The sequence below is a fragment of the Vidua macroura genome, chromosome 1, assembly GCF_024509145.1.
Source record: "Vidua macroura isolate BioBank_ID:100142 chromosome 1, ASM2450914v1, whole genome shotgun sequence".
In the NCBI taxonomy this organism is placed as follows: domain Eukaryota; kingdom Metazoa; phylum Chordata; class Aves; order Passeriformes; family Viduidae; genus Vidua; species Vidua macroura.
In genome coordinates, this window is record NC_071571.1 from 59,825,861 (window position 1) to 59,853,016 (window position 27,156).

Here is a 27,156-nt window from a genome sequence, read left to right on the forward strand (position 1 = left end):
CTCTAAAGGGAGAAAAGTCACAGCTGCTAGTTAAAACAGCGCTTAACCCTGTCAGAAACTGAACTATCTGAAAGGGATGGTGTTGGGACAAGAGGTTGCCAAAACACAATGGAAATGTACAAAACAGGCAAAATAATCCAGACCCAAGAGGCACAGCTAAGGAAGTGTTTCATTTGGTAGCACAAAAGCCATGTTCTACTCTTAAATTCATGCTGAGAGACCAGAAAAGCTCATAGTAAAATAAAAAGGATTCTACCAATTTTGTTAGTTCAGTATTCTCTGATGAGAAGTGTACAAACAGAGAAATAATCAGAACTCTAAAAATTAGCTTCCTATTCAGACCAAAAGGGAGTAGGATTCATTTGCTGCAATGATGAATAGTAAGCTGCTATTAGTTATTCTTTCTTGACTTAACATTAGTGTTGCCATGTTGTTCCATGATGAACAAGACCTGAAATAAGGAGATACTCCACAAAAGGAATTAATGGAACATCTAAAATAGATCCTTCTGGCAAAGCTACAGTTTCTAAGAGAAGGATTTCAAAGCTTCTTGGAGCTGAGAATGATTTTCAGATGATGATGCAGATCTCTAAATATCAACTACATATTGTATAGACAGATGGGGACGCCCATCTGTCACTGTCTTAACTCACAAATGACGAAGTCAGTTACAAGGGAGTAGGAAGAATTGCCTATAACGAGGAGAAGTTTTGGAGAGTATTGGTACGCAGCTTCCAGCAGGAACTTAAGCTATTTAGAAATCTAAAGGGTCACAGAAATCAATGCAAAGTTGAATCAGTTGAAGTGAATATAAAGCTTCTTAAGAACTATTTTGCAATTCATACAAGCTTGAAGGGAATAAGATTTTTCACAATTCATAGAATGGTGGGGTTTTTTATTACTCATCAGAGGAAGTCTTCTGTGTAGAGACTTCTAAACAGGAACAAAATTCTAGCAGCTGCTTTTGTTGGCTACCTGTAGTGCTCTAGAACTTAATTCCTGAATGATCCAATTTAGTTACAAACTCCTTATGCATTAGAAGGTCACTAAACTAATCAAAGTACACTTAATATTTGGAAAAGAAAATGAATGTTCTTTTTTTGTTAAACTTTCAGAAGGCTTGAGCATACTTTATGGTATAAGAAAATGATGATGAAGGTTTCAGGAATAAGTCAGATGACCATGGTGTCAGGATGACCTAAATACAATGTGTCAGACACTGAGCTGCTGTTGAATTTAATATGGGCTCAAATTTTCTTGTTCTCCTGATTGGCAATCTGGCTATCATCTTTCTTCATGCACAGTTAAAAGAAGGTGTATCCAAGAGCTTGAAGTACAGTCATGCTCAATGTGTATGTGAAAGGCTGAGGCTGTAGATGCTGAGAGATGCTTTTCAGGCAGTCTGGTTTACAGTACAGCAGTTGCTCAAGTTCCTGGTGATACATATGGGCTGTGTATCTTCTATAGCAAAATGAGGAAACTGCTCAGTTGCAACAGAGTCTGTAATTAATTGCTATGAATGCAAGATAAATATGGATTCCAGGCTTCTAGAAGAAGCAGTAGTAAGGGAAAGATTAGTTTCAGACAAACAGAAGCAAGTTGTATCTTGTAAATATTGTAAAAATAAATATAGGAGTAAGTGGATAGATCACAGTAGGGTTTTTATCCTACAGTGACATGTTAATGTCATGAATGGGAATTTGTAATGTGAAATTGAAACGCTTTCTGTCTAGAAGGTTTAGAGGTTAGTATATGTTTAGCAGATAGCTGATATCCTTGGACATATATGTTAAACAAGGAGAGATGTCTATAAAAGGCGCAGCAAGTTGAGAGCAGTGCATCTGAGAGTGGGAATATCAAACAGTTTTCTGATACAACTGTATGGCCTATCACCCGTTTCAGGTACACAAGATCAGCTTCTATTTGGCATTTGCTTATAGATTTTGCAGTCGTGCATAAATTCTAAGGAAGAAATTTTATCTGACCAATCCAGTCAAATTTTACATTTTCAGGGTTGAATTTGGTCCTGTGGTTGTTTTAGTCTGGCCTCTTCTGCATTTCAAAAGTCTGTCCATAAGGAATGAAGGTTAGGCTTCACAGAAGAGCCTCTATAGTTTGGGCATGCAGCACAATTCACCTGAGGACTATTACAGCAAAAGTTTTAACTTTCTCAACAGAAATTATTACAGTACCTGACAATGAAGAAATTGCTGGTATGGTGTACATTTTTTTCCTTCCTATCTTCATGTAGGTATGTTGTCAGCATAGACCATACAGAAAATTACTGTGGGTCTAGAATTTTTGAGGAGCTGTTCTGAACACTGCAGTGTTTTAATTTGCTCTTCTCAGACTGAGACACAAGCGTGGCAATGCTGCCAACCAGATCAGATGTTCTTCTAGTGCTGCTGTTAGCAAAGACTGTCCAAAGGTGGACAAGAATTAATTATCTGAGCTATTAGTTGGGATTTATTTTCTATAACATAAGGAAATGCAGGTGTTCTGTCAGATATTGGAACAGTGATTATAGAATAACAGACTACTTTGTAAAGTGTTTGGTTAAAGTGAAGTAATCCTATACCAAAAGAGCTTATTGTAAACAGATAACCTGGCTGATGTTTTCATACTGCAGTGTAGTATCAGTGTGGAATCTAGTGACAAGCTCTGTAGTTCAACAGGAAAGATTTAAAATAAACAAAAGCCCAGCCTGGTTGAGGGATGCCAGTGTGGCTTGTTGTATAAAATTACTGAAGAGGTGCTTTGTGTTGAAAGCATGTAAATGTTCCAAAGCAATAAAACCTTGATGAATGTAAATATTTTTATAAATTATAATTACAGTGAGATGCACAAGAATGGCCTCTAAAGTGGGAAGCTTGCATTACAAGGATGTTTTCCTATTTTACAGTGACTCAGGATTACTAAAGTGCTATTGGCACATTTGGGCATGAGTGTGGATTTTCAGTGGTTGGTGTTGCTGATAAGTGTGGTTTAACTAACTTAGAAATGGACTATCTAGTGATGAGCCAAGTAAAGTAATCAGTAGCAAAAGTCTCTTAAATTGCTTTCTTTGCAAGGAGAGTTATGGGCAGATCCTTTTTCCAAAAATAAAGAAAAAACTCACTTTCATCAATGACAAGCAACCAAAAAAAACCACCCTAAACCTGGTCCTGACTTTCTCATTTTTGCTTCTTTTTTTGCATTTAAATAAAACTTTATGGCTCAGCAAGTGACAGCATTCCTAACTGAAAGGAAGTTTGTGTTGTGCTTTTTACAACCATAGAAGTAGTTTGTAGCATAATCTCCATGAGTACTTGTTAGCCAGCCTTTTAAGGGTGAAGGCAGAATCTTACCTATGTGCTTGCTAGCAGTCCTCAACAAGCAGTTAAAATCTTACTGAGTATGTTCATTCTAAGAGAAATCCCTAACAGAAATAGGATCTCATATTCAGTATATGGGATAAGTACTAATTCTGTAGAGTGATATTTAAGGTTAATGTAAAAATCTTCTTTTTAGGTTTACCTTTACTTGTGCAAAGAACAATCGCAAGAACTATAGTACTTCAAGAAAGCATTGGTAAGGGTCGCTTTGGAGAAGTCTGGCGGGGGAAGTGGAGAGGGGAAGAAGTTGCTGTGAAGATCTTCTCTTCAAGAGAGGAACGGTCATGGTTTCGAGAAGCAGAAATTTATCAGACAGTTATGCTACGCCATGAAAACATTCTTGGATTTATAGCTGCAGACAACAAAGGTTGGTGACACTATTAATTCGTTTTGCTGATTCTGCATCTGGTCAGAATAGACAGTGCATGAAGGAAAAAAAGGATCCATTTAACAGTAGAAAAAAATAGTTTTGTTACTGCAGGAGTTCAGGGTTTTGGCACACTTTTCATAGATTTAATGAAGGGAAAAGTATACTGTCTCTTTTTTCGGAAGAATATGCTTTGTTTAAAATGCTTTGGTATCAAAAAGGAGATGCCTTATATCCTGTGAGCCCACACATCTGTTGAATACTTGTACCTGTCATTACCTCATAGCCTAATAATATAGATGTGTGGGACTGAAAGAGATCATGTCTCATCCTGTTGTCCTCATATAAAGTAGGAGGTAGAAGATTTATTCTTAAGGCTGAGTTATGAGACGTTATTCTTTTAGAAGTCTGATTAGAAAATCTGTTGCAAAAATGGAATTAATGATTTGTTTCTAGTAGTAAAAAACTATACCTGCTTCCTGAAGCTCTCCTGATAAGCCTTTAATCATCCAGTTAGAGGAGCCATTTTTTCAACTTTGATTTGCTGTGATTTTGGACAGATTAAAGTTTCTTGGATTTTCCTGCAATTCCAGTAAAGAGCCAAGAAACTGACAAAACTTAAGTTTTGAGTTTCTTTTATTAAGGGGAGCTAAGATATTAAGATGCTCTTTCATTCAGTTATTTTCATCTGAAATTGCATGTTGCACCACAAATGGCATTTGACTTCTTTGTGAAGAAAGCAGTAACAGAAAATTCTGTCACATTAGGGAGGAGTCAATAATTCACACACATGCTGAATTTTTAAGACTCTCAATTTTGTGGGAAAATCTTAAATTGTTTTAGTGAGGGCCAAGTATATGTGTAAAGTTCTTTTTAATTACCATTAGATTAATTTCATGTTTCTATATAAATCTGTAGAATAGGAAGAGAATCCAGAGATTGTACAGAACAGTGCTCCAGGAAAGGGTTGTCTAACTTGCTCATAACAGATGTTTGTGCAACTTATCCTCCAAGAGCTTGCAGATCAACATGATACCAGGCAACTTTTTCCTGCAGCTTACTATGCTTACCATGAGAAACTGTCTTATTTTCATGCCTAAGATTGTATTTGGTATTACCAGCACCTGCAAGAGCTTGAGTTTCCTCTGATTGGCCTAGGGGAGTGAGTATCTGGAGCTTGGGTTTAAAATTAGATCAGCTGCATTAAAGCCATAAATGAAGAGCTATCTCTGCAGAAGCTTTAGCTTCTATTTCTCATTTAAAAGCATAAAGGATATATTGCAATACCTTACTTGTAACTTTTCACAAAATCACCTGTAAGTATACCAGTGTCTCATTTTGCCTGCAACCTCCAGGTAGTTTGTCCCAAAAATAATTTGACTGCTGTGAAGAGGAGGTATGAGGAAGGTTTCCTAAATGGGGAATTTTTTAAATAATTTCTTGCTTGCTGGTTTGTGTTGCAGATGCTATAGCATTTGACTTGGTCATCTTTAGTTTCCTTGTAATATAATATAATGTGATATGAAATTGTTGATAACATAATGTTTATAATATAATGTTTCCTTGTAATGTAATATAATGTGATATGAAATTGTTTCTGTTTTTTCTGTTAATACGCTTTACATACAAAGAAGAAAACCTTAACTGATAGGTCATGGCCTTATTTGAGGTTTTTGGTCTTCAGGGTAAGGCGCTTGTACTTTATTGAGAACTAGTTGGTGTCTGGTTTTTGAAAAATAGATAAAAATGTGTTTTGAAAATGCCACTATTCTTGACTGTGTTTTCTAACAGTATTGCTGTCTGAGCAGATGCAGAAATCCATATTGTTGTTTTTAACCCATCAGTACAGAATTAATTTGTAGCATAACCTTCTACATGCTCTCAGTGAGGAAATATGTACACACCATTTGCTCCCTGGGCTAAGAATTCAATCCTGAATATTGAAGGAAGTTAATTCTTCAATTCTTGTTTAGAATACTTCAGGCCACCTGTATTCCATTAAACGAGAGAACATAGAGGGACCATTGTGGGAGTAGTTCTCCCAGTTTAGCAGATGCACTCTCATAGTACTCCAAAAGGAGAAGGTGTATCACAGCATGGCTTTAGAGAACAATGGCTTAAGAACACCTAAGTGTTCCAGGAACACTTAAGGAACAGTCCTTCATTGTAGATGTTAGTGCTAACTGATGAATGTTTATGTGGTGGCAAGTGCAAGATTATGTATTCATTCACAGCAGTAATGTCTGTGGAGGGTTTGCATCCATTTCTCTGTAGGGCTGACTTTTGAATGTATTTAGGAGTTACTACAGTCCAGCTGGAATGCACAAAGTCATTAGACTTAAAGAATCTGTGTGTCTGAAGTACTGCAAAGATGACTGCAGAGATACAGGAATACTAGTAATTTTAAAATTAGCAAAGGACTAGTAAAAGACCTGTAGAACCAGCTCAGTTCTTGTGTGTGCTTCAGTTCTTGCTGCTGCTGAAGGTATTAATAAGGTCTTTCCTCTTACCTCAACTGCAGTTTTTCACAATTGCTGAGGAACATCTGGCTGGCTATTTAGTGTAAAATTGGTGGAAGGGGTTCCTTTGGGTAGGAGAGTGTGTTTAGATTAGAGCTTGTGACTGAATTGCTGTCTTCACTCCTTTTTCTACTACACTGTTCAGACCGTTCATGTGCCTCAATGGCATATTCTTCTTTTCTACTTCCCCAAACCTGTGTCATGTTCAGAAGGCTCCAGGAGCTGGTCCAATCTGTCTGCTTCCCATCCTGTAATCTACTGGGAAATAGGTGCTACAGTGTAGCAGTCAGAGGCCCTGCAAGGCCTCCATGGCGGTCACTAGCCTAAGATAAGAAATGCAGAGTCATGATGAGTGGAACAGAGCTACCCCTCTTCTGCACATCAGACCCCTGTTATCTCTCTGTAAGGCTATAGGTCGTATTCTTCTCGACCTCAGCCATAGGACAAATCCTGATCCCTCAACAGCCTATATAAACCCATACCTTTGCCCAGTTCAGACAGAAGAGCTGTCACTGGAACCCTTTGCAGAAGCTGCCAATAAAGACATCTCCACAGAACTCCACACAGCCTTCACCTCTCTCCATCCCTGCGTCTGCTGAGGCACTTTGCGAGCACAGAGCTGAAATCACTAAGAGCTGAAATCACTCCACAATTGCTCGCAAAGTAGCCAGCAGCTCGGAGCTAGCCCAGGGGCCCAGACAGGCTGCCTCACCAGCACAGTGCTATCTGGGACACCTACGGCGGCTGCTGCCCCGGGGGCCAGACGGACCCCCGGGGACCACCAAGCCGTAATACTACAGTTAAGGCAGTTGAGGGCTGAGAAGCAATGAATGATTTTAACTGCAGTTGTGGTCTGCCTGACAAGCTCTTCTGTGTTCTGGATAGCTCTTTGCATAGCAAATATGTGCTAACTTCCAAATTCTGCTAGGTCAGGGAAGTTACTTTCAGGGCCATATGTTGTGTTCTTTTGTATCATCTAAACACATAGTTTGTTTTGTGCATGGTTTTTTGTGTTGTTCTTTCTAACCCAGTTACGTGAAGGTAAACTGTATCAGGGACTACTCTAACTGTACTACTCTAATAGCAAAAGATTAGTGTCAGCAACCACAGTTTACAGTAGTAAAGGTTTCTCTGCATTAGCTGGCTGTAATCTTAACTGTCTGTAGGCAGATTAAAATAAGGTGAAGTCTTGCACTGCACACTTCCAGATAACTTTATGCACTGAAATACCTTGATTTCTCCATTCCTTCCCCTTAACTGAAAGCACACTCCCCAGTATGATAATTTGGTTCAGTCAGAATACCTTCCATGGTAAGTAGATCCCCAAAAGTGATGTTAAACAATATGCTGCAAAGAAATTAGCAGAATTCCTGACTCTTGAGAAGTAATATTTCAGCCATTTATTCTTTTTGAAGCTCTGGCTTTAGCCTGAGAAGAAGGAATCTGCACAGCTCAAGTGCTTTTCATCATTTAGTCAGATGACTGTGTCAACATGATAAAGTCAAGCTGTTATGCTAACAAGACACCAGTCATGCTCTAATCACTGACAAAACTGCTATCTCCCTGAATATCTAATTTCTAAGAGATTTCTAGTTGGAGATCCCATCTGAATCTGATCTTTTCACTGCTTTTTCCTGTTTTTTTTTTTACTAGTACATTATTTGTGTGCCAAAAAAGGCTAAATATCTGCTTTGAAACACTTTGCTACATAACACCACAGAAAATATTTTTGTTTTGCTAGAGTTGATGTGAAAAAAACCCAAACATTTTTCACTTAAGTGATTCCAGTCAATTGAATTTTAATTGAAACTTGATTATATATTTGATATAGCAATTGTATAAATTCTTTTCTTCACGAGTCAGCTCTACTAAGATGGATTTTGCTTGAGCATTAGTACTGTTTCTCCCAAATTGTAATCAGTCTCCTGACAACAAATCTGAAAATTTCTTTTCTCAGAATTTCAATATTTATTTGGAGTTAAAAACTGAAATCTTTTACTTCTGAGTGTTCTTGGTGGTCTAAAATACTTCCAGCTGTCTTGAAATAGCTGAAATAACCATAATTAATCTCTTAAATATGTTTCCAATAACACATGTAATTTTTTTGTAAATTTTGAATATTCTGAAATAGTTTGAGATTCTTGATCATTGTGTGTGTATAAACTAATTTAGATTACCTAATCATGGAAAGCTGGGCTACTGTATGTAATGGAGTGTAATTACTTTTTCCTACCTGATTATGCAAATCCTGTGATTGAAGTCTTCATGGCAGATGCTGTTTACTGTGCAGCTAAAAATACTCAGGTATTTTACAGGTCAGGTTAATTATTACTTGGTAATAATTAACTACTGTCAACAGAATATGAAGACTTAAGTTTATCATAACATGATCTGCTTGGAGTGCTAAACAAATGTATGGTTTGTCAAATATAGCAAGGCACAGAAAACATAGTAGGTCTCTTCTGATAACTGGACACTGGACTTATTGCTGCATTTCAGCCTGCTCGTAATTATTATTTATATAATCGGTTTCATTGTAGCACTGTCCCTTCTTAAAATCTGGTTGAAGGGTTACAAATATGACACATAATAGGAAAGAATCATGGTTCTTCTCAGACTTACTGGATGGTAAGCCCAGCTTATATTTCTTCTTTGGAAGGAAGGTAGGGCTTGAATACTAAAACTTGCAGGTAATACACAAGATAAAGCTGAATAGAAGAATCTGTAACCAGCAGCATATTCCCCGTCTTAGGAGGAGATATAGTGTTAAGAGGGGAGGAACTTTATGCAAAGGCACTATAGTCTTGAATCAAAGCTGTGATAATTCTTCAGAAACTGACATCTTTTACAGACCTGTTTAAACACAATAGGTCTGGTAGATTGTTTAAAATTAGTTTTACTTCCCTCCTTACAGTTAGGTGTCTAGTACAGACACCTACTGAGGTATCCCACTCCTAAGAAACAGGAGAAGAAATAAAATACAGGACCAAGTAATGAGTGTGTATGATGTTAATGTCTGGGAGAGGATTATTTCATGCAGTGTAGGGTCATAACTGATGAAGCAGTAGAATAAAACTGAGTGAAGAAAATATTCTCATGTGATAAGGTTAATTTACTTGGAACTTCTGCAGCTTTTTGTGTATTTAAAAGCATCTTTTCTGTGCCTGTGAACTCATACCTGTTTCTAATGGTTCTGTAAGACTGGTGTAGTGAAGCCAATACTGTTGGATTGATTCTTCAGAGATCATAATTCTCTTGGGAAAAAGTCACATTTAATACTATGCTGAGTTCTGTGAGTTTGTGCTTGGATATTGCCAAGTAGCAAGAGATGCAGCAGTTCTAACTAGAAAATAATTGGATTTTTAAAAAAATCTTTAATTTCCTTGTTCATTTTTAAAAAAACAAAACTTAGACATCCCTTGTGTGGACATAAAAGACTCTTTCTGCAGCAGTAGTAGCATTTTACCAGTCTTGTACAGGTTGGAGAATGTGTCTGATTTTTTTTTTTTCTCCTGTTCAAACAGCTTAGTTGAGACTATTCTGTAAATGTAACAAGTTAGAGTTCTCTTTCCATTATGGGAATTGTTTGAATGTATGTTAGTCTTTTTCCTACTCTGAAGTATTTGGAGGCCTTTTAATTTTGATGAGTTTTTTGACTTTTATCTTTTATTTTTGGAATTTTTTTAATGACATCACTGGCTTCCCTAAAAACATCCAAATAAAAGGGATGTTTGCAAGTTTTCCCATCCCCACCAAAGTGTTAAGATAAGCACAAGTGTTTCTCTAAAGGTAGTTTCTGTCAATGTGTAGAGTAAGTGTTTTGTGCTTCTGGCTTTTCTGGACAAGTGTATTATTTGGAAAGTAAAAATTTTTCAGTATGTTTGCAATAGGAAGTAAGTTCTAAACTTTCTTCCCTTTTTCATGTTCCTCATATTTTATTTTTGAGCAATCTTTAGGGATTATCACATAACGAGACATCTTTTGACTTGTGCCGAGTGTTCTCACTTGTTCTGAGAGAATAGGGGCTATATAATTCAGGATAGGAGTCCAACAGATATCCTTTATGGGATAACTGCTCTTCTAAAAAGATGAAAGATTCTTCTGTAAAAGTAGCTGGCTATAAAAACACTTTTCAAGTCTGCTTTTGTAACACAACAAAATTGGAAAACCTATTTGGTGGCAGGATTGTTCTTTCCCAGGTATATTTCTACTTCTTAGGTAAAAAATAGTTTTGCTCCCCTCTTGATTTGAATTCCTTTGTTAGTCTTCTTTCTGTGGCTTAAACTTAAAGGTATTTTGTGTCACTGCTTTAATAATGTGAATAATTAAGTTCTTATATGTCAATTGTATGCCTCGGGATATCTACAAATATATTGTGGCCTGTCTTGTTTGTCATAATTCAATCAAAAGCAAACTGATTTCCTCAGTGTTTTTTGCTTTCTTTACCCTTGTGCCTCCTGGAAACCTCAATTTTGCCAGCAATTTAGAGGTCATCAGAGATGGGACTTAACTTTGTGTCTGAGGGCTGCTTGTGAGCTTCTACTCCAGAAGGAAAAATCCTCTGTGGAAACTGTCTCCCAGGCTTAGGGTAGATAGGTTATTAGAAGACTGGAGAAGTTAGGGAGCAAAGTTTGAAACACTTTTAATGGTTAGCCTGGACAATATTATGCTAGACCGATAGTGATAGGATTAGTTTTGTATCATGCATTCAGCACTCTTCCCTGTGCCCCTCTCTAGCAGGAAAGGCAGGGCCTGGCTAATACCCTGAACAGTTCATGCTGACTATACACCTCAGAATTATAGTGACATCAGTTTTCTGTGGTTTGTGTTTTAGTTTAAATACAAGAATACTCACTAAGCTTTTCAGAAACTCTCCCATGGTATTACCAGCCCTTGCCAGAGGCATTAAAATGTTACAGGAATAGAAGAGCCTAAGAAACTAATAGTAAGAGTCTAATTTACAGAGGTTACTTGCAGACCATAATTTGTACTTCAAAAGCATTGTATAAAAGTGGCATGTACTGTTTATTTGTTGCGTATATGTGTAGTATTCACGCCAGTTCTCTTTTGCAGACAATGGTACATGGACTCAGCTGTGGTTAGTGTCAGACTATCATGAGCATGGATCACTCTTTGATTACCTGAACAGGTACACAGTAACAGTGGAAGGAATGATAAAATTAGCTTTGTCCACTGCCAGTGGTCTTGCTCATCTGCACATGGAAATTGTTGGCACACAAGGTAATCTTAACATTTTTCTTCTTGTCATGTGGATAGTACTGGTTGGTTTCTTGGTTTTTCTGATGACACATAAGTAGCTCGTTCTATTCTGTGATGATTTCCAAATTCACAGAACTTCTTAATTTGAAAGGCTTTTTGCCTTCTTTTCTCTAGTATTGTGGTGTAACAATCCTTCCTATAAAATACCTACAAAATAAAAGGCACCAAGTAATGGTGCATGTAGCATCTTCTTAACTTTGAGTTGAGACAATGTTTGAGTAGGATGTGTGTGCAATAAACTCTTGCAGGAAGAGGGAAAGGAGCAAGTGTGGTGTAATACAGTAAACATGAAAGGTATTTTCCTGAACAGCCAGACAATCTACAATGAATGATTTCAGGAGGTACCCTGGTGCACATTAAGTATCAAAACTGGAAGGAATTCTGTTCCTTCAAACAAAAGTTTGCACCAGGGTTAGAATAAAAGGAGATTGGTTTGGGGTTTTTTTACAACTTCTATTTTTTTCCCTTACAGGCAAACCAGCGATTGCCCACAGAGATTTAAAATCAAAAAACATATTGGTGAAAAAGAATGGAACGTGCTGCATTGCAGACCTGGGATTGGCGGTTAGGCACGATTCAGCTACAGACACAATTGACATTGCCCCAAACCACAGAGTGGGAACAAAAAGGTAAAATCATTTATGTGATGTGTCAGGCAACTTTTATAATAAAATGCTTTGGTTTTTCTTGTCTCATGTAAATTTGTGTTGATAGAAATATAAGCAGCAGGAAAATGTAATGGCAGATAGAATTCTTAAGCACTTCCTTGCCAGCTGGTATTTTAGTTAGATGGTAGGCGCTTAAAAAGCACGTTCAGTGTTGGCACATGTAACGTACTGAAAACCTGCTAAGTATTGTAGGGCACAAATATGTATTAAAATAATTAAGAGACTTCATGATTGACGATTTTAGAGACTTCAGTGCACTCTTTCTTCTTCTTGCCATGTATTGCATGGAAATGTTACTTGCAGCCCAATCAGGAGTGTAAGACAGGATATTGATAGTGACAGTAAAAAGCTGTGGTTGTCATGTGAAGTCTGTGTAGAAGAACATACAAGGTGCAGAGTCTTGGACATGGGGTTGTCTTAGAATCACATTTTTTACAGAAATGCAAGAAGTAAAAACAGTCATCTTTGTCATCTAATGCATTAATAGAATTTTAAGTAGATGAGTCAATATAGTCTCTCTTAAAAGCTTTTTCTGAATTTGGAAATATAGGTTTTTCTTGCCCCAGAAGAATTCAGAGCTGTTTAACTCAGCACAAGTGCAATAAAACTTACTGTCAATAATTTATCATTGGTGAACCTTCAGGCAATAATAATTGGAAGCTATAAATAAATTTCCCTTAGTAATCCATGCAGCTATACAGAATACAGAGATAGCAGCACTAACAGTGAACCACAGCAAGCATTTTGGATGTGGGCAACTTTTCATTCTTCTGATGCCTATAGGTTCAGTACTGTGTCAGACTGGAGTTTGGACACTGCTCATAGAGAAATATGTGACAGCCAAGCCCATATGGCTTAGCAGTGTTGGAGAAAATTGTGTTGGTGTTGTCCAATCTCCAGTTTATATATCAAAAATACTTTAATATATCCTTTTAGTAAGCGATACTGCAGCGTGGGAGTTGATTGGGTTTTTACAGTGAACTCAGATGCCCCTTGAGCTGTGTCTTTTTGGAAGGGAAAAAGCACTTAAATATTATTTTAAGGTTCAGTTAACTAAAACTTTTAGAATATGTACTGAAAACTTGTTTTACTGACACTTATGCTGCTAAAGTTACTTTGTTCTAAAGCTCCGCTGTACTAGTCCTTTGCCAATTGTAAAATCACCACACAAATGGTCAGATAAGATTTATTTTCTGAACTACTCCTAAATTATAAAGTACTGAGTATTATTCCTTCTCAAAGTGTCAAGTAGCAGACTTATTTCAGAATTCGTTGTTGCAAATTTAGCTGCATGTAGGGTGCATGCCACGTGTGATTTTGAATTTTCTACTACACCTACATGCAAAAGAAAATTATGTACAAATCAATTACTTTCTTTAGTTTAGTCATTGGAGAAAGCATCCTTTCAGCTGTGTTTGCAGATCCCACTTACTAGATATTTTCTTACATAGGCATTATTACATTGCTTGTTCATCTGCCTTATGCTTCTTCACAAGGGTGAAGCTGTAGCAACGCTTGCTTGCTGCACTGGGCAGCAGGAGGGCTAAATCTGTTTCCCCTTTTAAAGACATTAGTCCTTTCTACCTCTCTGAAAATTGTTCATTCTTGTAAAAGGCTTAGATTCTCCTTCTTCCTCTTGTGCATTCTCAGGTAAATAACTCTGCACCTCTGATTAATTTTTCATAGTACAGTTCAAGTCTTACCTGTTCAGTGACAGTTTAAACTCCCACTGATTGCCACTGCTAGTACCTCTTCTGCACATGGAAGCTCTATGTACAAGTTCAGGGACATTTGATGAAGTTTGTATTTTTCTAATGATTGTTGTAAAAATGTATGTCTAGGGAGCAAGCAGACTTACCCTTGTGTGAGTGATCAGGGTGTGAGTCAAACTGATGATCCTATTTTCTGACTTTTCTGTTCAGACACTTAGCTTTACCAGAGGGGTGAACTGTGTGCTTTCACAGCTCAGCCTGCAATATAAAGCAGGGAATGTGAGCTTTAAACTGAGAAGGAAATAGAATCCCTCTCTCACTCCTTGTGGCGAGTAAAAAACCCCTCATTCTTCTATTTTTTTTTTTTTTAGAACTGTGGTCCAGCTGTTACTTTTGATAGTTCAGATAGGTTGTGTTTTAAAAGAAGATTGGCAATAAATTCTTACCACGGGTGCTTCTCTGAAGTTTACCTAAACAAAATATGGGCAGAATTTTACTTCGTAGAGTATAGGCTTGATGAAGGGAGATGCCACACAACATGTTGCATATGGGTCTATTTGATGACACAAAGCTCCCTGTATGTTGTACAAGAAATTTAGACAAGTACTGAGCTTTTGGACTAAAAGAGATGGGAGAAATGAGGTCAGCAGGTACCCAAAGTTTGGCAAGACCATGCTCAATATACTTTGTGCCCTTCTTTGTAGACTTATCCTTTCGTTCTTGGATGATACTGAGTTGTAGACCTTGCTCAGAAGGTCTCTGGCTCAAAGTTACTGTATGCAATAGCATTGCTCTCTCCAGAACCTAAGATACTGCTTCTGCCAAGCAATGCATTTCCAGTACATAAGCTGACAAGGAGATGCCTACTTCTCTCCCTTTTGTGTAACAGCCATGAAACAGTTGAGCTGCTAACCTCACTACATGACTTCCTTGCCTTTTGCCTCTCTTGTTCCAGTAATAATCTCTCAGCAGTCATTCACCATTCTCTGTCATGGAAGCCAAAGCCAATCTAAATGCATTGATGGAGGACCATGGTAAGAGATCAATTTGCCAGTTGCACTCATATGGGGGGAGACTTTTTGCCACATTCAGGCCTCTTATGGCCTTTCCTGTTAAAAGCCTTGTTCTTTGGATGGCTCACGGAAGTCGAGACAATCTCCTTTACTGCTTGTTTAGTGTTTCTGGCTGACATCTTGCACCATGGCTGGGGTTTCTAGTTTGTTTTTTTTTTCAGGTCCATCATTCTTTTCATCCTCATGTCATCTTAAGACTGATCAAATATTCTGTCTGCTGGGCTCCAGTGCCAAGGATGTGAAATACCATAAGAGTATCAATTAATGCAGAATCCTTGGAGAGCATTAAAGCATTCACCATAATCTTCCATTCTTGATTAAAACATTTTTGATATGGGTGGATCAGAATAATTTGAGCCTTGTCCAGATCAAAGATTGCAACAATACTTAATACTCCACTTCCATTCAATAAATACTGTCAAAGTAAATCTTACACTCAACTTCAGACAGTTGTCCTCTGCTTGTGCTGTGTTTATTACTTGTGGGGAATTTGTATGCCTTAGGGGAGCTCTCTTGTCAGCAAACTTTGTTGAAATTCTGGGTAGTTCAGAACAACTGCAACTATTCGTTGCAATTTTTTGCTTATCTTGATAGCCCTTGCTTCCTTGTAATTTCTGTAAGACACAGTAGTTCTGAGGGAGTTATGAAAGGTGTGATAGTCCTGAAATTTCTTCTAAATAGTGTGTCTTGCATTCTGTCTACCATCCCTGGTACTGGAAAAGAAAATCCTACCATGCTATTGATTAAATGAAACCATGTCTAGGCTTCTGTGGCTGTTCCAAAGGTAGAGCTATTGCCTGGCACAGTATTCCACTGCAGTAGCCTGCACCTGTTGCTTTTTTACCAGTCAACACTGCTCTTCAAAGACCAGGTGCCACTGTTGGCCTGCTTCATTGATATGTCAGCTTGAGACTGCTAGAGCAGTGATGTGGAGAAACACACTGAACTCTGCTAAACATCACATACTGGATTTAGCTGCCAGAACCCGATCAGAATTAGAGAGCAGTGCTACCTACCACTGCTGTTGACTTGATGCAGCAAATAACATGGATTCTTTTCAGCAGCCAGTGGGGATGCTGCTGTCAGTAGCTCTTGCAGTAACATCCACACTGACATTTTGCTTGATGTTCCCACATCAGACTTACTCACTAAACAAGGTAAAAACCACTTGCATGCCATGACCAGTTTTCAGGCCTTGTTTCTTAGGGGAAAGGAAATATGGGTAAACCAAATTCATGAGCACAGTTGTTCATTTGTTACCAACATGATTTACTGATTTTTAAAAAAGCATCGTTTAGGGTGGGATTTGCAGACTGTATGATGAAGAATCAGGTACTGCAATGATAGTGGGCCTTTGTTCTCAAGAAATTTTTAACAGTGTTTGTTTCTTAACCAGCACTTCTTGTCTATTCCTGCTTTAGGCTTGTTAGGGGATATTTTAAGTGGCTGCTAAAATTTTTCAGATTACAGGAGCTAGGGCTTCCTCTTGCTTAACCTTTGGAGCCCAGCTGGTGTGTTCCAGAGGGCTGGGGCTCTGTTCATCCAAGGTCCATGGATGTGGCTGCTGCTTTCTTCCTTGGGATTCAACCAGTCATACACAGACACATACAGTACTGATAGGGCTGATTATACAGATTGCTATGCACCATGTGCTGTCTTCAACACCCACATAAAACACTGTCAGCACTTGTATAAAACATAACTGTAGGCAGCCAAGTCTCCTTCCTTCTCTTCAGCTAATCAGGATTGAACTTCATTAGTGAAAGTACATACTCCCTTCTGCAGCCTCACAACTCCATGCACGTTTATCAACCATCCATCCAAGGCTTGCTGTGTCTAATGCCCTTTCCTGAGTTCCATGGCTCTCATACTTGCCAGCTGGATTAATGCACAGCAGCAAACAGCAGATATATTCATATGCATGCCTTTGTGCATGGATTCCCTCAAATATCAGCATGGGCCCTTGTGCTGGCAAATATCCCTGCCTGGGTGCTGGCTAGACCAGCTTGAAAGTTACTAGTTAATTACAGTCCTGCACACCAGCTGCGCAGGGTTGGAGAAATGCAGATCTTCTGGCTTCACCTTCTGTCAGACTACAGTTGCTGGCCCAGAATTCATTCACAGAATGATCACTGTGTAGCTCCAGATATGTGCTCTTACCACCTGCAGATGTGCTCCTAGGACCTGTAGTTCTCCTTCCAGCTAGTGATGTTGAGCCTGTCCTTCTCTCTAGTTTCAGCTTCATCCCTTGTACTGCTGCAGTTGCTAGACCTGAACAGACTCATGCCTGCCTCCAGTTGCTGACATACAGTTCTTAGAGAGCACATGCACATGGGCTTGAGAGTGAGATTGCATAGAATAGTTAGGATTTAATAAAATAGGATATACTGGTGAGCATGTGCAGACTGGCAACCTCTTATGCACCTGGCCCTTTTGCTACCCTTTTCTATCTGTTGCTACACTTCTGTTCCCTTTGTCCTGAACATTCCTTGATAAACATTGCATAGTTGCACAGGCCTTCCTTCAATATCCTCAATCCTCTTTGTGTTCTTCTTTCCCATGTATTAGCAGTCATAAGGTCCAGACTGCACCTCTATAAAGTTATGCCTGGAGTTTCTTAATAGCCTGTCAATGAGGAACTGGAGACTTTCGGTCTTTGTCACTGTCTCAGTTGTGCCTTGTCTATCAGGTTTATGGCTCTAGTTGTTTGTATCACATTTTACTTATTCTCCCGATTTCTCTGTTTGTTTATCTCAGTTTACTTATCCCTTTACATTGAATTGTCTCTGATCGGATAATCTGAACGAAGCAGATTTTTCTTTACCTCCTTTTCCACAAAAATGCATTCTTTTGTATTTGAGCTGATCAGTAGTGCTGAACTTTTTCTACTCTTAAGTGTTTATGAATTTTTTTTCTCACACACAGGTACATGGCTCCTGAAGTTCTAGATGATTCCATAAATATGAAACATTTTGAGTCATTCAAACGAGCAGACATCTATGCAATGGGATTAGTGTTTTGGGAAATAGCTCGGCGGTGTTCAATTGGTGGTACGTGGCAATCTTTACAAAATGGGACATATTAAGGAATTATAAGAAACTTATTCAGATTCTGCAAATAGTTTGCTCAAAAAAACAGTGCAAAGTAATAGCCAGTCTATCTCAGACTTTCTAATTGTTAATCCTGTAAATGATAACTGTTGTATTCAACCTCTTTCTAGATCAACAAACGATACTTGTTGAAGAAAATAGGAAATATTCTTATCTACTTTAATTTCTTCCAAATATTTACATAGAGGGGAGAAAAGGGTAAAATTTAATACTCTTGTGAGCAGGAGGCAAGCACCACAAGACCTAGCTATAATGCGTTCAGATAAATCTATACCTTATTTTAAATGAATGCTGTTATAAATCATGTGCTCTGAAGAAGCATGTTGTTAGTATAGCATATGAAAGATTTGATGTAGCTTATATCTCTTCCAATTTTATAAATTTTAGATCCTTCGAGGGTAATGTAAACACTCCGAAGGTATGGTTAAGGATTTTCGTTTATTTGTCTGTCATTGTGATGTAATTTTTAAAAATGAAAACAAAAAAAATGGTAGGGTACTAATAAGGAACACAGTAAGAAGTGAAGAATATGTAATCCAGTGTTAGCTAAAATAAAGCTATTTTCAACCTGTTGCAGGAATCCACGAAGATTACCAGTTGCCATACTATGACCTCGTTCCTTCAGATCCTTCTGTTGAAGAAATGAGGAAAGTTGTGTGTGAACAGAAGTTAAGGCCAAATATTCCAAACAGATGGCAGAGCTGTGAGGTATTAACTAACCTTGCTAAAGCTGCTTTAATGGGCACTAGAGTTTTTAGTGATTTCAGTGGCTTAGAAACCATGCTTATTGTTGAAGGGAGAAGAGTTGCTTTTAGGAGAACTTAATTTCATTCTAATCATTATGATTTTATTAAAAGCATTGTTCCTTGGTTATGCATAAGTATTTAAATGTAATTTCATACAAGTTAATAGCTAACTCTGCATGGAGGATTCTAGGATCCCTTCCTGTGAAACATAGATAATGCTAATATAAATTACAGCTAATCTGAATTACATTATGCGGGAAGCATCATTGCAAATAAATTGTACTGTGTCTGGCTGGGATTGAGTTAACATCCTTCACAGTAGGCTGCACAATGCTGTGTTTTGGATTTGTGACCAAAACCGTCTGATAGCACACTGATGTTTTAGCTGTTGCTGAACAGTGCTTGCACAGCTTCAAGGCATTCTCTGTTTCTCAGGTAGGTTGGGGATGGACAAGAACATGACAGGGAGCAGAGCCAGGAGAGCTGACCCAGACTGGTCAGAGGGAATATTCTGTAGCATTGCTTTGGGAGCCTAGCGGGGGCGAGAGCCAGGGTGTTCTGACTCACAGCTTGGGGCAACAGTTGCAGTGGGCTGCAGAAGCAGTGAGGTACTGATAAGGGTGGGGTGCTTTGGATAGAGAAGGGAACCTGGGTTGTGGCATGTGTGGAATGAATGCATAGCTAAGAGCTGGGCAAGAGTGCACAGGAGGGAGAGAAAGTTGATGAATGTACCAACAGAGACAGGAAGCTATTGGGATTAAAAATGACTAAGGTAATAGAGCTTTCAAGGTACGTTGGAGCTGTTACTATATTTAATCTGTCATTTTTGTTATTTGCTTCGTTACAAATAACATGTAGAAACACTCAGATTTCAAAGAATGGCTGTTTGAAGGATAAAAAGACTTCAAAAATTTTTAGAATCCTTGCTGAGCTTCAATTTGAGGAAGACAGCTCATGAACTTAATTGCTATGCATTGAAGTTACTCCTTAACTCCTTAAAATTAAAAAAGTGTATTTTTGTGTGATGTGAAAATTCAGAAAACAGTTACAGACAAGCTACTAATTTTTCATTAAAGTATTGTTTTCATGGGCCAAAAGTCTGTTGAAAAATACCATGTTTTCTCTACAGTATTTAGAGAGTTTTACTTTTCCGTAAATAAAGTAAGTGGGTTTCTTTTTTTTGTTTGTTTGTTTTGTTTTGTTTTTTCTTTTGAACAGCACACTCTCCCGTGCAGCTGTAGTACTAGTAGTGAACTTCAGAAATGCCCAAAGAGGCTAAGGCAGAGCAGCAGTTCCATGGGCTACACTGGAACAGCAGTGCATATAATTACTTGTGTTTCCTTTGCAGGCATTACGAGTGATGGCAAAAATTATGCGGGAATGCTGGTATGCCAACGGAGCTGCTCGGCTGACAGCTTTGCGCATTAAGAAAACATTATCACAACTTAGTCAACAGGAGGGGATCAAAATGTAATCCTGGATTTGTTACCGAAGAACACTGTAAAAATCCCTATCTGCAACAGAGTGGCGTGTTAAGAAGGTTAATTGTTCTACCTCACTGGGGGAACAGAAGGATATTGCTGCCTTTTAGTACTTCATAGGAATGTCACTTTTTGTGGATGTGCTAAACAGTTGTGTTAGCTCTTTCTGTGCACTGTGAACCTCTTTCCCAGGTTACTTACAAAACATCATGTACTCTAGTTTCATTAATCTATAATTTTTTTATTTGAGATGTTGATAGCTGGTCTTCGCTAGTTAACTGTGCTAAAAGTAGAAGGTCACTTCTAAAATGAAACTGGTTCGCTATATTGTTCTACAGTGCATTGATGGCTCTTAAAGCAACTTTATTCCTGCCTGGTACATTGACTACTCTGAACCACTGTATTGATTCCTTGATTCAGATTGTGAATGTACTGTTGGAGTATACCTTGCTAGCTGTTAAGGTAGTGCATCTTTTGGACTCTTACCTTGACTTATAAATTGACCTCATTCAGTTGTCGGAACATAACTTATGCAACTATACTTTATACATGATTACTGTTTTTTTTCCACTTTTTCAGAACATCACATTGCCTTCAAAATAGATTGTATTACACCAGTAAGTGCCACTTTTGAGTCTTCTAATGCAAAATAGTAGGGATGTACAAAGCCTATGGTACTTTTGGCTTCAAAAATACAAGTTAAAAGTTGTTCCTTTGCCTAGCTAAGTGCTAAATCTCACTCATTGCAACAGTGAGTACATAATTGATAAAATATCTTCAATTTTACCAAAATCTGACTCTTGAAACCACTGTAAGAGTTTTAAATAGTGTAAGCTAGTAAATTCACTGTCATATTTTGTAATTGTCAAGTTACGAGTGATAATTATGTAGGAGATTTTATTAAGTGGTACTTCTAAAATGCATGAAGTACTTATCTACTTCAGAAAAGTAGAAAGAAAAGTAAAATGTTAAGGGAGATTTTGCTTCATTAAATAAGTATGAAAAGCATATTTTCTGTGCAGTTCTACCGAGTCTTAAGGCTCAAAGAACAATATTTGCAATTACACAAGGATTAAATGCACCTGTCATTAGAGAAAAGTTATTTGGGCTTTTGTATTAGACAGTTCAAAGCTGCTTATAAGTTTTATGTACATGTATGTTGTGTGTGCTTCATGCACAAAGCGATGAGCTAGAGAAGGTGGTGAGCTGCAGGTCTTTGGATACAAATATCAGGAGATTCCAGCAATCCTCTTCATTGTTAGAAGAGCAAAGCTTATGGTGACTTGTGTTGTCATAAGAACAGAGAAGAATATGCATGGCTTTAGTCAAGATTTCCCTGAGTTTTTAACAGTCTCATAATACTTTCACAAACTTGTTTAGAAATTAAATTGCTTCCTGCCCAAATGTACAACAAAAATCTGCTGTTACCAGCAATTACAATTTTAGGAAGAGTCTGGTTGACCTTTGGTTTCCTTAATGTCCAAAACAGTAGTATTTCAGTATGTAAATATGCCTGATAATTAATATACTGCCTAATCTGCCACTCTTCAGAACACATCAGTACCCATCCCATTACGCAACACACATGGCAACCTTTAACTTAGCTTTCTGTTTATCCCTTGGCATAGAGCCCACTGAGAGTTTGTTACCAAGATAGTGGCAGTGGCAGGGTGGTTGCTGGCAGCAGCACAGTTGAGGTTCTATGCCATGGTCTGTGATGTGTGGCATCTAAAGCAGGAAGAGGAATGAGGCCCAGGAAGAAGAGGCTATGTAGGTGACACAAGCCTTACCCAAGAAAAGCCTTAACAGTTAATTTTTGTTTATTTCCATATTCTTACTGCTTGCTTGGAGATAAGTTTAAATTATGTCAGAATTACAGACCCTCAGAGGTCAAACTGCCAATAATTAAATGCTTTTGCCAACAACAAAATGGATTAGTTTATTCATACTGAAAGACAGTATCCAGGAGAAAAGGGAAAAGTAAGAGAAGTTCTTAGAAACTAATTAGGCTTAAACATACATACAGCTGTCACACTTATGTTTGGCATGATCTGACAAGTCAGGCTTATGTGTTTCAGGCCTCTGTCAATCAAAGCCGGATTAAAAATTACTTCATGTAGGTATTTTAAATAAACTATCCCTTTGTGTACATGGACAGTTGTGCACCACAGAGTTTTTCAATTAACTGTTCAAAAAAAAAGTTTGACTATAATGTAACTCCCAAGCCTATCTACTTGGCAGCCTCTCTAGCAAGTTCTATGTATCTGTACAGGTACTTAAAAAAAACAGGTCATCATGAAAATAGGTCAAGGTCTCCATCTAATTTCAAAGGCTTCCTAGTTAGCAATTTAACTTTTTTGTTTTGTAACTTCCTTACATTTCAAGTTTCCATAGGTGTCCTGGGGTCCTTACCATTGATACAAATGTACAGCTCCTACTTCAGAAATACCAGGCTCCTGGCATGCCTCAGATCTCTATAGTAGTTTTGGTGGTTACAGGAGTGTTTACGGTATAATTAATAATTTTTAGTGGCTCTTTTAGCACCCACAAAACCTTATCAACAAAACATTTAATTTCCTAAAATATACAGAACAGTTCTGTTGCATTTTAAAGAGGATGTACAGCAGCTGAGCAGTGTCATGGCACACAGATGATTCTGTCAACAATATAACTGTGTGTTTTATTGTATCAACCTTCACTCTCCTGAATTGCTAGCAACTGTTCTTACTTTGTTCAAAATTTAGCTTTGTAATAGAAGCTTGCAAAAACAAAGCACAGAAGGATGCTTGACAGTGTATGACCTAAGAAAAGTATTTTAGAACAACCTTATCATTCCTATTGGGCTGCAGAACAGGAAAATTCTGAGTAGAGCTATATGTATCCTCAGTTCTGACACCACGACTTCAAGCTTTGTTCTTTTTTTCCATTATATGAACTGAACACCTTTTACAAAGGCTGTGTCTGTATATATTATGTAACTTTAAATGTTACCTGTGTAAGATCATATCTTATATATATGGACACAGGTACACATAAGTATTTTTTAAATTAAGATTGTAATATCACCAGATCTGCTCTTGGAAATCCAGGGGGACCAAAATATTTTAACATTCAAAATATTAATTTTGTATCATTTCAAGTATAAACCAAAACAGTTTCTGATTAATACTGATGCAAATGTTTATTGTAAATATTACACACATTATACATTCACTTAAGTTTTGTGGATTTAATCAACTTTACATTTTAGTAGCATTGAAGCCTCAGTTTGGTTTACAGACTTGTGACCAGATAGATATGGACATGGAGAACAAGGAGCATTGGAAATGGTCTGATGCTGAAAAGCCTGAAATGTCATTTTTGAAATGCTGGAATTCTTCAGGGACCTTCCAACCTTAAAAGCTGGAATTCTGGGATGTTTCTCAAGCAGACTCTCCAAGTATGACACAATGTCACCCTCCTGTATGGTTCTGCTTGTAATCCTAAGAAAGACTTTGTATATAAGTAAAGACATTTGTATTGACTGAATGGGGACATGAAGGTGTCAAATGAAGTAAGAGGCTATTTTATTTTTTCAGTAATGGCTCTGAGTGTGATTGCCATGAAATTCACCTTTCAGTTAGTTCCTTGTTTATATTGTGCCATTGAAATGATTGCAAGGTCTTAATCATTTTGTGTTTAAAAAACAAGCAAACAAAAAAATCCCTTCACCATATCTGTTCCTTTAAACTCGCATTACCTCTTAAAAGACCAAGGTACATTTACCTCATGTGTATATAATGTTTAATATTTTTCAGAATGTTCTCCAGGTTTGCAGTTACATGTTTCTAGAAATATGAGTTACTAAATTTACAACTTCAGTGGTACTAAGTGTATTATCTGGTGCCCCAAAGCATTTTATTTTCTGTATTTTATTGTATTAGCAAGTTTGCTGCTTTGTCACTGTAGCACCTGCCCTTACATAGCTGTGTGGATACTGTCTTGTAAATTTTACTTTTTGGATGATTTGAGGACCCTGTACAGATGAGTGTCACTTTTTTAAACCTTACCAAATTGTGCATTTCCCTTACATTTCTGAAAATATGTATTGTATTTGTAGAGTATACATTTCAGTGGATTGTAAATAGGAGAGTAGAAGAGTGGATGCTTATGTTAAGTGCTAACACTACAGTAGAGAGATTAAAGCAGTGAAAATAAATAACTTTTTTCAAAATGCATGACTTGTCTTTCAGAACAAGAAGTTGCAGGTAAATACAGGTTTGTGTGTGATGTCCTGCCTGCTAAAATCTGGGTTTACTGTCACTTCCTTTCCTCAGAAGGAATTTCTTCTACTGCTAAAAGGATTTGCTACTGCCAAGGCAATGCACCTCGGCTGTGCTATGTACATAATGCTGAAGTGCCTGCTCTTCCATGCCTCCTACAGTAATTTTGGTAAAAGAACAATGCTGGTGTCTCTCATCTCCTGGACAAAATTACAAATGACAAATTGTTCCCTCTCCACATTTATATTTGCATAGAAATAACATTTTAGTCTGTTTAAGCAGCTCAGCACCTCAGTGCATTCCATAACTGAAAGTAAAATCAGCTTGTGTTGGAGTGGAGTGTTTCTGTGCAAAACTCAGTTTCAGGCTGTTGTTACATTTCTGAAGGAAAGTGGAAATTTCACAACAAAAATAGGACATCTTGCCTTTGCATAAGTTTAGGTTCACCCTTCAGTTTTGGCTCAGACAGAATTACCAAAAACTACTTCTTCCAGCAAAATTTCTCCACAAAAAAGCCATAAAGTGTTCAGAGAAAGCCTATGGCTACATCAAAATACTGCATTCCTTTCAAATTCTTCTACAGGAGCTATGATTATTTGGATGAGAACATGTCCCTCTCTCATGAGTGGCTAAAGGAAAGCCTTTGCTACCCTGCAAGCAACCAAAACTCAGTAAAATCCTGAATCTCTCTACTGCATTTACTAGTAGAGGAAATGGGTGGCCTAGGGCTAGCATAGCAATGTTGCTGTCTACCAAACTTTGTTTTCATGAAGTAGTTTTCTCTGTTTCATGGTTTGAGAGCCTGAGCCTAACAACTGGAAATTCATAAACAGCAAACAATTACCACAAGTAACTTAAATGAGAGGATGTTTTAGGATCATTTTAGAGGAAACACTCAGTTTGGGAGATCTGCATGCTGGTTTGGATTGCAAGTCAGCATAAAGAGTGGCAGACTTTCAGCTGACTGTTTTGCACAGTATAATTATTTTTTAATTTTTAAAGTGTGGGACTGTTGAAAGAAATTCTTTTTAATACTGCTGCAGCCAAACAATATTTTCTGTAGGTGCAACATAACTAATGAGTATAGAAACAAGCCACTTCTGTGCAGTATTAAGTAAGTACTACAAATTTCCCTCTATTAATTTTTGTGATATTGGTAACTGATGTACAGTGTACCCAGTAATTGTAGTATAGCATAAGGGTAGTCCCAGCAGAAAATAGATTCCTTTTAAATAGGAAATTAGAAATTCCAAATATCTCACTCAGTGCTCTTACTAGCTTTATCTATCCAGCTAAGCCATAATGCTTTAACTGGAACTAAGAGTGTTCATTGTTTTGCTTATGAATGTTTACTGGAATATCACACTGCAAACCCCCTTACCAATATAATTGGCTGCTGGGGTTTTAAGTCTCATAGTTCTATCTTGGAGTGGCAGGAGTTGTTCCCAGGTCTTCTAGGTTGGAAAAAAAAGAAACGTTGTCATAGCATTTCCTTTGTCAACTTGCCTGGACTGCAAATAAAATCCACTAGTGCTCGAGAAGCCCACAACCTTAACTCTTCCTCAGAGTTTCTTGAAAATTATTTAAATGCCCTGTCTCTGAGGTGAAATGGTGCCTGAAATCATTACCTCTCTTGAGAAGAAGGAAAGAAAAAAAGCCAGAGCAAACCATACTGATAGGTTCCTATGCACGATTGTAGCGTTTATTGGTATTAAACGATTTCTTACTAGAGATGAAGAGTCAGCATCCTCAAAAATGTGTTTCTAATTAGCTCAATTAGGAAAATTAGAAGAGCTCTCCCACCTGCCAGTAGCAGAAAATCTGTGTAAGCAGTTTAAGAATTGGGCGCATGATACTCAATTTTATAGAATATCAAATACATTTATGTAGTTTTTTAAATGAGGGGTGAAAAAGTTAGGAATATGCCTTTAAATTCAAGCTGGATGCAGGACTTGTGGGCTGCATAATGAAGGAAAAAAAGACAGGGAAAGGGAGAGGTTTAGGTGACCTGGAGAGGAGTGAGCATGGGAAAATAGAGGAATAAGAAGATAAAAAGAGTGGGTCATATATAAATAGCAGACCAGTCAGTGTGCCAGTCTGTCTGTGCCCAGCACAGCCTCTTCCTTTATTATTAAATCCCTTCCTGCCTGAGGACCTTAGTTCTGGGGCTGCAGGGTTGTCTGAGCACAGCAGCTGGAGCCAGACCACAAAGAAGAGATCCTGTGGGTCTGTGGTGAAGCAATGGGAAAGACCAGAGTGAGCAAACCCAAGAGTCAACAGCAGGAGTGTGACCACAGGTCACAGGTGCCCACATGTCCATGCCAGTGACTGGAGTGTGGGTCCAGGCAGCAGCAGCTGGAGTGGGACTGAGCCCCAGTACCAGCAGCCAGCGAGACTGGGATTGAGACAGCTGCTTGTGGGGTGTACATCTGTGCCTCTGAAGATGTGGGGGTCCTTAGTGTCAGCTGTTCTGATCTATTCTTATGTTCTGGTGGGCTTGCATTACCTGCTAATGTGGACAAACAATTACTTGTTTTCCTTGAGGACTTGTGGACCAGTGCACT

The 27,156-nt window shown here is 38.0% G+C and overlaps 1 protein-coding gene across 3 annotated transcripts in view; it reads left to right on the forward strand.

The window, feature by feature from the left end:
• Positions 1–24,547, forward strand: part of TGFBR1 (transforming growth factor beta receptor 1) — a 34,217-nt gene extending 9,670 nt beyond the window's left edge. For all 3 annotated transcript variants that reach the window (XM_053976151.1, XM_053976160.1, XM_053976165.1), the window contains exons 4-9: positions 3,511–3,741; positions 11,334–11,501; positions 12,013–12,169; positions 17,919–18,043; positions 18,681–18,811; positions 20,198–24,547. In XM_053976151.1, coding sequence (XP_053832126.1) covers positions 3,511–3,741; positions 11,334–11,501; positions 12,013–12,169; positions 17,919–18,043; positions 18,681–18,811; positions 20,198–20,323 — 938 coding nt within the window. In that variant the 3' untranslated portion in view covers positions 20,324–24,547. The remainder of the gene's footprint in view (positions 1–3,510; positions 3,742–11,333; positions 11,502–12,012; positions 12,170–17,918; positions 18,044–18,680; positions 18,812–20,197) is intronic.
• The last annotated feature ends 2,609 nt before the right edge of the window (positions 24,548–27,156 follow it).